This window comes from Vipera berus (assembly GCF_964194415.1).
Source record: "Vipera berus genome assembly, chromosome: 6".
NCBI classification, from domain to species: domain Eukaryota; kingdom Metazoa; phylum Chordata; class Lepidosauria; order Squamata; family Viperidae; genus Vipera; species Vipera berus.
In genome coordinates, this window is record NC_138208.1 from 5756276 (window position 1) to 5771346 (window position 15071).

The 15071-nt window shown below is 42.8% G+C and overlaps 1 protein-coding gene across 5 annotated transcripts in view; it reads left to right on the top strand.

Annotated features, from left to right (window-relative positions):
* Window positions 1–15071, top strand: part of PHTF2 (putative homeodomain transcription factor 2) — a 72228-nt gene extending 57157 nt beyond the window's left edge. For 4 of the 5 annotated variants that reach the window (XM_081330912.1, XM_081330911.1, XM_081330913.1 and 1 more), the window contains 6 exons: window positions 426–698; window positions 4323–4454; window positions 7037–7123; window positions 9167–9322; window positions 10848–10943; window positions 12251–12678. In XM_081330912.1, coding sequence (XP_081187038.1) covers window positions 426–698; window positions 4323–4454; window positions 7037–7123; window positions 9167–9322; window positions 10848–10943; window positions 12251–12400 — 894 coding nt within the window. In that variant the 3' untranslated portion in view covers window positions 12401–12678. Of the gene's footprint in view, window positions 1–425; window positions 699–4322; window positions 4455–7036; window positions 7124–9166; window positions 9323–10847; window positions 10944–12250; window positions 12679–13895 lie in introns of those variants that run through there. The other variant, XM_081330915.1, reaches the window with a different exon arrangement.

The following is a 15071-nucleotide window of genomic DNA, read 5'->3' on the forward strand; positions in this document are numbered from 1 at the left end:
GAGGAAAGGAAAGGAAAAAGGGAAAGTGGAAAGGAAAAAGGGAAAGAGGAAAGGAAAGCATAGCGATATCACTTAGACTTATATACCGCTTCACGGAGCTTTACGGCCCTCTCTAAGCGGTTTACAGAGTCGGCCTCTTACCCCCAAACAATCTGGCTCCTCATTTTACCGACCTCGGAAGGAGGGAAGGCTGAGTCAACCTTGAGCCAGTCAGGATCGAGCTCCTGGCAGTGGGCGGTGAGTTAACTTGCAGCGCTGCATTCTAACCACTGCACCACCACGGGGATGGGTTTGGGATGGGATTAGATTTTACACTTCCATTGAGCTGAATTCAGACTTCCTTTCGATGCACCGTAAACCGCTCCACGGAACGCGATTTTATCAAAAACGCACCCCGTCATCTTTGCTTTGTTTCCTCTCTTTAGGTGAACAGCTACGTTCCAGGCATCGGCTATCAGATTTTTGGAAATGTGGTCTCCTTAATCCTAGGACTAACACCATTTGTATTTAGACTGTCACAAGAAAAAGACCTGGAACATTTGGCCACGCACACGGCTACTGAGCTCTATGCCATTGCCTTTGGGTCAAATGGAAACATCATGGTGATATCCATGGTTCTCGTGTGCTTTATAGTTCGCGTTTCCCTCGTCTGGATTTTTTTCTTCCTTTTATGCGTGGCTGAGAGAACTTACAAGCAGGTAGGCCTTTGCCCCACACCTCTCTCTCCAAGTCTTCTTTTTTGGGGAAAAGAATTGACGTATTTGTCCATGATCTCATCCCAAAGGGGTGGAGGCAACTGGACCGTCTTGTTTTTTTTCTTTCTTTGAAGACCTTTCGCTTCTCATGCGAGAAGCTGCTTCAGCTCTGACAGAATGGTGGTGTTCTGTTCCAGCCTACGACGGGCCCTGTTTGTGCGACAGGGACAACCCCTTTTTCCTTTTGACAAATTAATAGGCTGGGGAAAAACCCAACCCAAATTTATTTACAGTTCCAAAATGATAAAAGTCTTTCAAACAAAAAAGCAGCAGAATATTTTCTTCAATAAATGATTCGAAACATCAAAGAAGAATCAACAAACAACAGTCAAACAGATTAGCAAGAACAGACCAGGATTCTCTTTGAATGTCTCCGAACGGTTGCCTTCAGCAACCAGCCCTGCCCACATCTTCCCCTTTTATTATCAGTCCCAAGGCGTGGCTTCTCAATGCCTTCTCCTCCTCTCACTTGAGTTGCCTCATTGATTTTCTCTGCTCTGCTCTGCTGGATTGCCTTCTGCTTCTAGCGTCTCTGAACAGATTCAGCTGTGACTCCTCTGAGTCCGACACCTCCTCCTCACACAGCTGAGCCTCATGAGGAACATGACTGGAGGGGCCAGGCTGAGAGTCCTGCAGTGCATCAGAGCCTCCTGCCAACACCGAAGGCTCTCCAAACCCCTCCTCCTCCTCCTCCTCCTCCTCAGATTCCTCAGACTCAGCTGCTGGGAGCACAGGCTGACACTGAATCACAACAGGTGGGGCGTGGAAGGATTTATTTATACTCCTTGCAGACGGCTGGTCCTTTGCATTCTTGTAGAGAGTCATTGAGGCCACCGGGAGGTTTTTGACCTAGATGGCCTCTTTGACCCCCTTTTTCAAACCGGCAGTCTTCTCTGTCCAAAATGTGGACGTTGCGGTCTTCAAAAGAGTGGTCTTTGTCCTTTAAATGCAGATGGACAGCTGAATCTCGTCCTATGTCAAAACTGAATAGCCCTCTCTCAACAGAGAGTGGGGGGATACAACATCATCTATCTCCAGTCTACAATACAATCAGCAGTTCCACGAAGGCTCCACGTTTATTTGCATCACTCAGGTGACCCTGAGGACACAGGTAAACACCTCCAAGTGGCATCAGCAACTCTCTGAAAGAATACAAATGACCAGCTGTCTTCAAGGAGTATAAATCCTTCCATTCCCCACCATCCAGTCAGCGCCGAAGAAGCTTCTTGGATGAGAAGCGAAAGGTCTTCGAAGAAAAACAAGGAAGTCCAGTTGCCTCTTGAAAAAAAGCACCTTTGGGACAACCACGACCTGGATAGACTGAGCATCTCCATAGACATGCCTACGATCTCTGCTTTTTCATGCCTTGGTTACAACAGAATAGAATATTCTTTATTCCATTTAGAATAATAGGTAAAGGTAAAGGTTCCCCCGCACATGCGTGCTAGTCGTTTCCGACTCTAGGGGCCGGTGCTCATCTCCGTTTCAAAGCTGAAGAGCCAGCGCTTGTCCGAGGACATCTCTGTGGTCATGTGGCCGGCATGACTGGACGCCAAAGGCGCACGGAACGCTGTTACCTTCCCACCGGAGTGGTCCCTATTTTTCTACTTGCATTTTTATGTGCTTTCGAACTGCTAGGTTGGCAGAAGCTGGGATGAGTAACAGGCGCTCACTCTGCTACGCGGCACTCGGGATTCGACCCGCCAAACTGCCGACCTTCTGATCGACAGGCTCAGCGTCCTAACCCACTGAGCCACCGCGTCCCTACATTTAGAATAATAGATATATTCTATTTATTCAAACACATCTCATATTCTGAATTTGGCCAGGTGTGGTTATACACATTTGAATTTGTCTCCGGTGCCTAAGCTCTCAGCGTACGTATAAACCACAAAGTCATAGATCATTAATCATAGTTTCAATCCTTAATCATAAGACATAAACAATAAGCGATAAATCGTAAGAAACTGATAGGGGAAGATAGTAGGAAAGATGAGAGAAAGGTGACAGGGATAATAGCAATACAGCCTTTCTACATGGGTAAATATCTTTATGCCCAAGACAGTACTGTGTAATTTAGGTGTTTAGCAAAGTGATGGCACAGGAGAAAAACTATCTTTGTGTCTAGTTCTTTTGGCGTGCAATGCCCTATAGCAGACATGTCAAACACAAGGCCCGGGGGCCGGATCCGGCCCGCGAAGTGGTTTCATGCGGCCCGCGAAGCCATCCTGGCAACAGTGAGGGAACGGCCCCCACTGCCTTGGCCCCGGCCCAGACACCCTCCTTCCACCAGAGACCCTCAGATCTGTCCCACTCCTGCCCAGGCCCCCATAGGCACCCTTGATGCGAACGATGTAGAGCTGGCCATGCCCACCCAGTAGGCCACACCCACCCTGGCCATACCCACCACCCGGCCCCTTGAGGGCAACCGCAATGCTGATGCGGCCCTCAATGAAATTGAGTTTGACACCCCTGCCCTATAGCAGTGTCTCGAGGGGAGAAGTTGAAACGGTTTACGTCTAATGCTATTTTATTATTTTTTTATGCCAGAAATATGTACTCTGTCCTTAAAAACATTTTTTCTAGCATGGCTTAGTCACTAAAAATAGAATTCCTGAAAATATCCACATTTTAATTGGGTATGACTATTATTATTGCACATCTAACATAATCCCACTGACAGCGTAAACAATGTAATTAAAGAAAAAAGTACACTTAGAAAATCGTATCATAAAGAAAACATTTCCGAAAACGAATCTAATTAGTGACAGTCGTCTTCCTTTGCTCCTTTGCAAAGAACAAAACAAAAAAAACCACAAAAAACCCAAAACAATTAATTTAAATATTGGTTACACATGTCAGTAATCCGGTCTTGCAAATCAGGCTCATGCGGTATTGTAGGATACATCTTAACACAAGCAGATCCTTCGTGCATCTTTTGATGTCTTGGGAGATTCCTAATATTGGGGACCTAATAAAGAAATACGCAGCTGTAATACTCTAAACCAGGGGTCCCCAACCTGTGGGCCGCAGCCCACTACCGGTCCCGTGCAACTGGCTCGTGTGAATGGCTGGCTGGTCCATGCGCATGCACACACATGCACACAGCCACACTCGAGTGTCACAGGCGCTCGGGCCTCACTTGTGCAAGCGTCACAGGCGCTGGGGGCCCCACTGGGACGACGCATTGCAGAGGCTCACTGCCCCATTCGCGTGAGCCTCGCGCAAGCCTCGTGGTGACCCAGGGCACAGCACAGAGGCAATGCAGTCAGCTGGCAATTCAGGTAAGGTAAAGGTAAAGGTTCCCCTGCACATGCGTGCTAGTCGTTTCCAACTCTAGGGGCCGGTGCTCATCTCTGTTTCAAAGCCAAAGAGCCAGCGCTTGTCCGAGGACGTCTCCATGGTCGTGTGGCTGGCATGACTAGACACCAAAGGCGCACGGAGCGCTGTTACTCCTTTGCAATTCAAAGAGGGCAATTCAAACCGCCCTTTAATTGCTCCAAATGGAGAGGGACACAACGAAGACCGCGATTTGTTCCATGTTTCAAAACCTTTTCTTTTTTGCAGAGACTGCTTTTTGCCAAACTGTTCGGTCATTTAACATCTGCCAGGAGAGCTCGGAAGTCAGAAGTCCCGCACTTCCGACTGAAAAAAGTGCAGAATATTAAAATGTGGCTTTCCCTTCGCTCCTATCTAAAGGTTTGTTGGCAGTCTATTTTATTTATTTCTTATTATTTCTATTTAATGCCGTAGGTCAGGGGTAGGCAACCTCGGCTCTTTTATGACTCATGGACTTCAACTCCCAGAATTCCTGAGTCAGCGCTCTTTTATGACTCATGGACTTCAACTCCCAGAATTCCTGAGTCAGCTATGCTGGAATTCTGGGAGTTGAAGTCCATGAGTCATAAAAGAGCCGAGGTTGCCTACCCCTGCCGTAGGTGCTATTCACGCGATGGGCTTAAACTCTCCCCTTGTTTTTAAGATTGTAAGATTAAGATAACCTTCATTATCATTTTTTGTTTTTTTTTTTACTGTGAACTCACCGGCACACATGAAAAATGAAATTCTGTGGCCTGCTCTCCAAAGAAAGTATATATCTACCCGCGCACATACATGACACACTTATACACATGCTATAAAGCTATATATACCTACACCACACACAGTATAGAATTAAAGGCCCATATTTCTCAGGATGGCACAAACAAATCAGTAGGTCAAGAAAGAACAGAAGATCAGCCAGGACCGCAGTAGATCCCGTTTCTTTCTTCATCTTGCCTTTCGTGCTGATCAGGCAGAGTAGAGCAACAAAGATGATCAGGGGACTGAAGGCTAAAACATATCAGGAACGGCTGCTGGAATTGGGTATGTGTCTAGTTCAATGAAGAGAAGGACGAGGGGTGACAGGATAGCAGCCTTCCAATATCTCAGGGGTTACCCCAAAGAAGAGGGAGTCAAGCTATTCTCCAAAGCACCTGAAGGCCGGACAAGAAGTAACTCGCTTTGCAAATGTTTCACTTAGCAACAGAAGTTTGGGGCTCAGTTGAAAGCCCTCATAAGTCAAGGATCACCTGTAGTCTTGTTTCCTGAGGTCTATCTGAAGAGACTAACCCTCAAAGGATCTACACGTGATCACGTGGTCTTTTCCCAAATGATCATATAATTGGAAAGCAAGGCTACCGTTACTCCTTGATTAAAGGCACACGTTTGCTTTACTTGATTTTCATTTTTCCCCCCGTGTTGCTTGCTTTCACATAGTTGAAGTTTATAATGCTGCAAGTAGTCCTCACCTTAACAATTGTTCCAAAGTTAACAACGGCACTGAAAAAAAATGACTTACGGCCATTTTTCACACAACTGTTGTTGCAGCATCCCCATGGTCAGGTGATCAAAATTCAGGCGCTTGGCAACTGGCTTCTATTTATGACGGTCGCAATGTCGCGGGAACATGTGACTGCCTTTTGTCATCTTCCAAGGAGCAAAGTCAATGTCAAAAAGCCAGGTTCACTTAACAATTGTGTTACTAATTTAACAGCTGCAGGGATTCGTCTTATCAGCTGCGGCAGGAAAGGTCGCAAAATGGGGCAAAACTCAATAACTGTGTGAGCTTAAATTTTGGGCTCCATTGTCCTCCTAATTTGAGGACTACCTACAGTCCAGTGGTAGGCAACCTTTTATGACTCATGGACTTCAACTCCCAGAATCCCTGAGCCAGCCACGCTGAGGGGAAAGGGAGAGGTTTCCAAGCTGAGCCATGCTGGCTCAGGAATTCTGGGAGTTGAAGTCCACGAGACATAAAAGAGCCAAGGTTGCCTACCCCTGGCCTAGGCCTAGGCCGCTTTATGACTCGTGGACTTCAACTCCCAGAATTCCTGAGGCAGCCATGCTGAAGGGAAAGGGAGAGGTTTCCATGCTGACCCATGCTGGCTCAGGAATTCTGGGGGTTGAAGTCCACAAGTCATAAAAGAGCCAAGGTTGCCTGCCCCTGACCTACACTGTGATCCAGTTTTTTCTATATCTTTAGAGCTATCCCTAGCATTTCTTCCCATTCATTGTAAATAATTCCTTTTTTAAGAACTGATGCGCTGAACCGTACAGCAAATAATGCAATATTTTGGAGAGAAATAGAATATATTTAAATAGATACGATGTGTATTCTGAATATTAGACTTTCTGATGTATGGTGATAATGGGAACTTTGGTTATTTAAAACTTGGAAACTATAAATATTAAATGTTAAGTTAAATATTAACGGGAAATTAAAAATTGGGAGAAACCAATTAGGACATTGATTGTCCATAAAGAGTGAATGTTAAAACAATAAGGATATGTACAAGCTAAAAATTATTGACAAATTTGACAAAGTTATTTTTATTCAATTGATTTAATAAGAATTGTACTAGTTTAAACAGGAGGTGGTAAATACTAAGGTGAAAAGAGAGGAAAAAGTTAATGTAGCAGCTTGAGACTTGTACTAAAGATATTTGTTATTGTATTATACACACACCTATATACACACACATATACATATACATACATTACACACACGTATATATACATATACGTATACATATGCATATGCATATACATACATATACATATACATATACATATACATATACATATACATATACATATACATATACATATACATATACATATACATATGCGTGCAATATTTTATTTGCACAAGTTACCACATTGCTGTATATTAATATGAGACCAGCTTGTGTGATGGTTCATTCGTGCGTTCCGTTCACTGTTTTTGTTTTTATTTCCAGCGAAGAGGACCTCAGCGTTCGGTGGATGTCATAGTTTCCTCTGCTTTCTTGTTGACTATTTCTGTTGTATTTATCTGCTGCGCGCAGGTAAGGAACCTGATGGGAACCGATGTCCTTCATGTCAAAATATCGCCATTGCGCAGCTTATTTAGAAACGTTCCGGCATGCCTCTTCAGATGGACTTCAGAGGTCAAATGCATCCGTAACCCAGAAGCAAAAGTGGAGGTTGATCCAACAGCAAATGTGTTTAGCTGGATCAGTTATTTTTCAGCCTTGTCAATCAGTAAATCAATCCACTCAATCAATCAGAACAGTGTTCTGTTCCAGCCTACGACCGGCCCTGTTGGAATGTCAGGGACAACCCCTTTTTTATATTCAATAGCCTGGAATTAAGCCAACCAAATTTATTTGCAAAAACTAAATGAAACAGTTCAAAATAGAGTTAAACAAATACAGACCGAGACTATATCAGAAGCTCTTCAAACGGTTGCCTTCAGCAACCAGCACCTCCCACACATTCCCCTTTTAAACAGCAGTCTTAAGGCGTGGCTTCTCATTGCCTTCTCCCGAGGTGCCTCATTGCTTTTCTTTCTTCACTTCTGCTAGTATGCCTCCTGCTTCGAGCGTCCCTGAACAGAGCCAGCTGTGGATCGTCTTCTTCCAATCTTTCAGGCTCACACAGCTGGGTCTGAGGAGGAACAAGACGGGAGGGGCCTGGCTGAGAGCTCTGCGGTGCATCAGAACTTTCCTCTGCAACCAAAGGCTCTCCAAACCCCTCCTCCTCCTCCTCTTCAGAATGCCGAAACCACAGGCTGACGCTGAATCACAACAGACAGAGCTGGACCTTGGAGGTCTTCTAGTCCAACCCCTTGCTCAGTGGTATAGGAGACCCTATACCATTTCAGACAAGTGGATACCCAGTCTTGTCTTAAAAACCTCCAGTGATGAAGCACCCACAGGTTCTGGAGGCAAGCCGTTCCACTGGTTAATTGTCCCCACTGTCAGGAAGTTTCTCCTTAATTCCAGATAGCTTCTCTCCTTGATTACTTTCCATCCGTTGTTTCTTGTCCTCCCCTCTAGTGCTTTGGAAAAGTTGACACCCCCCCCTCTTTGTGGCAGCCCCTCAAATGCTGGAAGGCTCCTATCATCTCCCTCTTAGTCCTTCCTTTCTCTGGACTAGCCAAACCCAGTTCCTGCAACCGTTCTTCATATGTTTTAGTCTCCAGGCCCTTAATCATCTTAGTTGCTCTTCTCTGGTGAATTCTGGGATTTGAAGTCCACAGATCTGCAAGGTGACAAGGTTGAGCAACCCTGATCTAGATAACGGGCCTTAGAATGTCGTTTGCTTTGTGTGGATCATTACCACAAAGAAGTATGCAAAAGAGACTTTGTCAGTGGCTAATCAAGGGACAGGAAGGAATCTTAACTAGCATTGATATATCAATTTATGACTATTTTTTTCCCTTAACTATAAACACAGCTGAACGTTTCCACTTGGTAGCATACCACAAGAGATGGCACTGGTCCAAAGGCCAGGGTGATTTGCCTAGCCCAGGGGTAGGCAACCTCGGCTCTTTTATGACTCATGGACTTCAACTCCCAGAATTCCTGAGTCAGCTACTCAGGAATTCTGGGAGTTGAAGTCCATGAGTCATAAAAGAGCTGAGGTTACCTACCCCTGGCCTAGCCCATTTTTTAAAAACTTGCACAGAGGAAAGAAGTTGTAATTCCTTTACTTCGGCTAATAGAGCCGTATGCGTGTCTACTCAGAAATGTATACCACATTAACGTTGAACAGACCTGTCCCTCAGGAAAGTGAGCATTTTATAAAGCAGGGGTCTTCAAACGTGGCCCTTTTGTGACTTGTGGACTTCAACTCCCAGAATTCCTCAGTCGGCCATTTTGATGAAACAGCAGGCTTGGATCCAGACCAGGGGTCTTCATACGTCGCCGGCTGAGGCATTCTGGGAGTTGAAGTCGACAAGTCATATAAAGGGCCAAGTTTGAAGACCCCTGTTATTAAGATTGCAACAGAAGTCGATTACTCGTGAATTTAATTTTTTTGAAAGATCCTCCAGTGCTTAAGGAGAATTAACCCCTCTGTTTTTTGTTTTTTTTGCCTTATTTCAGCTGCTTCATGTCCATGCAGTCTTCCTGGATTGCCATTATAATTGGGAACTAGTGATCTGGTGCATTTCATTAACACTCTTTCTTTTGAGATTTGTAACACTTGGGTCCGAAACAAGCAAGAAATACAGCAATACATCAATTTTACTTACGGAACAGGTAAGGAAATTTTCTGGCGTTGACGGAAAAGATTTCCCTCAAAGCATCGTGTTACAATTTATTATTCTTTTCTCTGGATATATTCTGCTTTTTTTTTAAAAAAAAAGAATTTTTATCTGAAAGCTGCTCAGAAGCACGACAGAGTCAGGCGACCTCAAATTTGAGGTGTTAAAACAAATAACGAATGCCGTATTTTAAAAATGGGAACCAGAATAATCTCAGAGAGTTCAGGCTGAGACTCTTTTTAAAGTGGATATTTTTTTTTACACCATTCAGGTTTAACTGATAAAAATCATATATTTGTGCAACGTTTGACCTTGGGTAATATTCAGTACTGTTCCTTTTAGATATATTTTTCTTGATTCTCCAGTCAATCTCTTAACATCAGTTCTTAAGCGTTTAGATTCATTTTTAGTATTGTTTGCAATAATCGTGGAGAATGGTTTGAAAAAAAAATGGCCAAAGAGTCCATCCAGGTTAAAATTGAACAGCCCTCTCTCAACCGAGGGGTAGGGATACAACATCACCCGTTTCCTGTTTACGACACGGTCCTTTCAGCAGTTCCCAGAAGGCTCCACATGTCCATTTGCACCACTCAGGTGACCCTGAGGACACAGATAAACTCCCAAGTGGACTCCATAACTCTCAGAAAGAGTACTAATGACCAGATGACTGCAAGGAATATAAATCCTCCCATTCTCCATCACTCAGGCTGAACTGAAGAAGCTTCTTGGGTGAGAAGTGAAACATCTTCAAGGGAAAAACCAAGAAAGTCCTTGGGAGCGAATATTGTAGTTTTGATGCTCTGCCCTTGAAATGCTTTCCCTTGGAAATAGTAGTATCTTATAAGCATGCGGTGGCTCAATGGGTTAGGACGCTGAGCTTGTTGATCAGAAGGTCGGCAGTTTGGCGGGTCGAATCCCAAGTGCTGCGTAACAGAGTGAGCGCCTGTTACTTGTCCCAGCTTCTGCCAACCTAGCAGTTCGAAAGCACGTAAAAATGCAAGTAGAAAAATAGGGACCACTACGGTGGGAAGGTAACAGCGTTCCGTGCGCCTTTGGCGTCTAGTCATGCCGGCCACATGACCACGGAGACGTCCTTGGACAAGCGCTGGCTCTTTGGCTTTGAAACGGAGATGAGCACCGGCCCCTAGAGTCGGAAACGACTAGCATGCATGTGCGGGGGAACCTTTACCTTTTCCTTTATAAGCACCCAAGGAAGGCTTTAAAACATTTATTAAGCACGTCAGCTCATTGTCTTTTGTTTAACCATTTTACCATTCTTCATTAAAAAAAAAAAAGTTGACAGGTCTGTCTGCACTTAAATGTTAATTTAATTTGGTTCATCATTTATACACGGCCCTGAGATTTCCTTGGCTAAAGAGAGACTTGCGGATTGTTTATACAAATAAACGTTTTAAAGCCATGATAATGAAAAATAAACACTATCACGTGTTTAAAAAAAAATATGCTACTTGAGATGATGGTTTGCTTTAAGTAACACCTGTTTCTCCGCCGTGGCTTAGATCAACTTGTACTTGAAAATGGAAAAGAAACCGAACAAGAAAGAAGAGCTGACGTTGGTAAACAACGTCTTAAAACTTGCCACCAAGTTATTAAAGGTAAGAATTAAAACGTGGAAATGATTTTGGTTGCTATAAACATGCCAGCTTTGCTCAGTACGGTTCCCTTGGAGGCTGTGATTTTCATTTCCCCCCCCCGCCCCGATAATTTGCCATTTGTCTTCTGCCAATTCAGATTTATTGATTTTTATTTTTTCTTTAAACACCTTAAATTCTGCCCTTTTTGCTGCAGAAGGTGCCCAAGTGTACCTTAGCAAAAATTAAAATCCGTAACGATCAGTGAAAAAAGAATATTTAAACAGTACTGGTAATTCTCGCCCAAATTTTCCATTGCTAAGCAAGACAGTTAAGTGAATTTAATAGCCACCTGTAATTATAAGTAGTCCTTGACTTACGGCAGTGGGGCCCAAAATTTTCCATTGCTAAGCAAGGCAGCTGTTAAGTGAATTCTGCCCCATTTTACGCTTGACACGGTTGTTAAGCGGATCACTGCAGTTTCCCCACTGACTTTGCTTGTCAGGAGGTCACCAAAGGGGATCACGTGACCCCAGGACACTGCAACCGTCATAAATACCAGTCAGTTGCCAAGCGTCTGAATTTTTTTTTTAAAAAAATAATATTTTATTAATTTTCCAATTTTCCATTTGAGTATTTGAAAAGCAGCGTGGCGACTGGGTTAATCAATAGTTCGATAACAAAATCTTTAGTGCAAATCTCAGGTTACAGCATCAGATATTTCTTCTTTTTTTCCCTTAACATTCACTGTTTCGTATTCAAGCTAGTGCAGTTCTAATTACATCAACTCAATAAAAACATCATCATTACATTTGTCAATAATTTTTTGGCTTATACATATCTGAATTACATTCCGTCTTCATAAACAATCCATATCCTGTTGTTAATTTTTACCCAATTTTTGATTTCTCATCAATATTACAATTTAACCTTTGATATTTATAATTTCCAGACTTTGGGTAACCAAGATTTCCCTTATCTCTCACTTCATAACAAAATATAATATCCAGAATAGACATTTTATCTATTTGAATATAATCTTGTTCTCTTTCCTAAAAGTTATCTATTTCCCATCGTATTAAACCATCAATAATACAATATCCCCTTTAATAAATCAAAACTGTTGTATTACATCCGAATTTTGATCACGGGACCATGGGGGGGGGAATGTTGCAACGGTCATGCGAAGAAACGGTCATTTTTTCCAATGCCGTTGTAACTTTGAACCCTAAATGAACCATTGTAAGTAGAGGACTAGCTGCATTTCCTCCATGTAGATGACTTAATATTTCTCCCATTTAGATGACGTAAAATATATTTCATCTTCCCAGGAATTGGACAGTCCCTTCAGATTATATGGATTAACAATGAATCCTCTACTCTACAATATAACACAAGTTGTTATTCTGTCTGCTGTTTCGGGCGTAATCAGTGACCTGCTTGGATTTAACCTAAAGGTAACTTTTCTAATTTCGTCTTGAATTTAATCTTTGACTTTTCTGGATTTTTAAAAAATTTTTTTTTAAAAAAACGTTAACTGTGATTTCATTTATAAATGTTGAAAAGTGCCTGTTATTTTAAAAAGCATTGATTTGTTTCTGTCACTAGCATCTGTTCTTTTCTGAACTATACGACAATATGTCGGCAACCATCGCATTTGTGTGGTGAAATTTCTTTCATTTCAGTCCTAAATATGGACACATAGATCCCTGGCATATTTTTTTTATTGATTGATTTGTTAATTTTATTTGCCGCCTACCACGCCTTAGAGCTTCTCTAGGTGGCTTACAATATTAAAAAAGAAAATGAAAGGAGTAAAATAATAGAACTCGTTAAAATAAAAACAATGAAAAAAGGAACATGAGAACGAGTTTGGACCGCTTCAGACTGGAATAAGCTTCGACTAACTAGCGATTTGCAATAAAAACAGCTTTAAGTGAAAGCCATTGTCTGCCACTTTCGAAGCTGTTAGATAATTGACTGACTTAAATGACGATTGATCAACTTTCAGTGGAAATACTTGATGATAGGTTTTGCTCCTATATTTTTTTTCAAGCGTGGAGGAGGGACTGTGAGGTCCTTGGTGTTCTCTGAGCTTGGTGGTTTTCTTGAAGACGTTTCATTACCAGGCTAGGTAACATCATCAGTGCAGGACCGATGTTACCTAGTTGGGAATGAAACATCTACCAGCACTGACAGAGCAAGCCACTAGTATAAAATGAGAGCAAACCCCACACCCTCATTAGCACTGATGATGTTACCTCGTTTAATGAAATGTCTGGAAGAAAACCACCAAGCTCAGAGAGCACCAAGGACCCCACAGTCATTATTCTCCTCCTCCTCCTCCTCTTCCTCCTCCTCTCCACAACCCTAACCCCTCCCTTCTAGCACTGATGATGTTAACCTAGTCTGCAAGAAAACCACCAAGCTCAGAGAGCACCAAGGACCCCACGGTCTTCCTCCTCCTCCTCCTCTTCCTCCTCCTCCTCCTCCTCCTCCTCCCTTCTAGCACTGATGATGTTACCTAGTCTGGTAGTGAAACGTCTGCAAGAAAACCACCAAGCTCAGAGAGCACCAAGGACCCCACGGTCTTCCTCCTCCTCCTCCTCCTCCTCCCTTCTAGCACTGATGATGTTACCTAGTCTGGTAGTGAAATGTCTGCAAGAAAACCACCAAGCTCAGAGAGCACCAAGGACCCCACGGTCTTCCTCCTCCTCCTCCTCTTCCTCCTCCTCCTCCTCCTCCTCCTCCTCCTCTTCCTCCTCCTCCTCCTCCTCCTCCTCCTCCCTTCTAGCACTGATGATGTTACCTAGTCTGGTAGTGAAATGTCTGCAAGAAAACCACCAAGCTCAGAGAGCACCAAGGACCCCACCACTCAACCCCGAGCTGCAGATATTCTGCTCTATGAAATGCAAATTTAGGGAGGACAAGCGGTCAAATTGGGAATCTTTTGCTTACCACTCTTTTTAATTTCAGCTTTGGAAGATCAAATCCTGACCCCTCTTCCAACACGTTGCATTGAAGAACTCAACGGCCTCTGTGCAGCCCCCCAGTGGTGGATTTCAGTCATTGCAATCTCTTGACGGACATCCTCGGAGGGGGAGGGGGGAAAAAACAACAACAACCCTGAAGTGTTTACAACTGACTAGTGCAATCTAAATATTTATTTTACCTTTTCAGATATTTTTTTTTGTAAACTTTGTTTTAGCTGACAAGTGTGTTTGATTGTGGATCCACAACAGGCTTTGGTTACCGAAAAGGTCAAAATTGGAGGGATCTCAACACCGGTTGTGGCTCACCTGAAATAAGTTTAGATTGGCTTCATGGATTTGTGAAAGAATGAAGCCCTTTTAGCTAAAGAAGTTATTGTTACAGGAAATCACTTTACTGAATAAGTGTTACAAAGTATTTAGAAGGTTTTATATACCGCCTTTGGGAAGAGAGTCTTGAGCACACCAGCATTTTGTCGCTTGCAGTAGAAAGTGACACTTACTGCGAACGACAACGCATTATGCCAGGGAGCTAATAGATATGAGTAAAATTTTCTTTTTTTTAAAAAAAAAAGAATAAATGCAAGATCCAGCAGCGTTCTTACTCAAGCGATTCCAGGATCCGCGCGGAACTGCTGTTTAAACATGGCTGAATCTCAAGGCGTTACCGAGCAAGACAACAAGTCCTCTTTCGTGATGTTTTTTTTAGCCGAGCAATAATTGTAAACTGTTACTACGTTGTAAGATATTTTGATAAAAAAAAATTAGCTGTAGTATTTATTTTAAACGTGGGGCTGTTTAATCCAGCTCTCTGCCGCTCAGTATGTGCACTTTTGTGGTTGTTTTAATAACGATCTTTATATATACTAAACGGCATATGCTACGGTGCACTGTGGCGCAATAATATAGCTTTTGCAAGCAGGCATAAAAAGAAAAGAAAAGATGTTTATGCTCAGAATGAATATTTTTTCCCACAGTACACTATAGTATAGGCGACTTGTACCACACAGTGAACTTCTTAATAAGGTTTATGTTTTAAATTATATATATACATATACATACATACATACATACATACACATACATACATGCATACATACATATATATGTATGTGTATGTGTATATATATATATATATACACACATACACATACACACACAC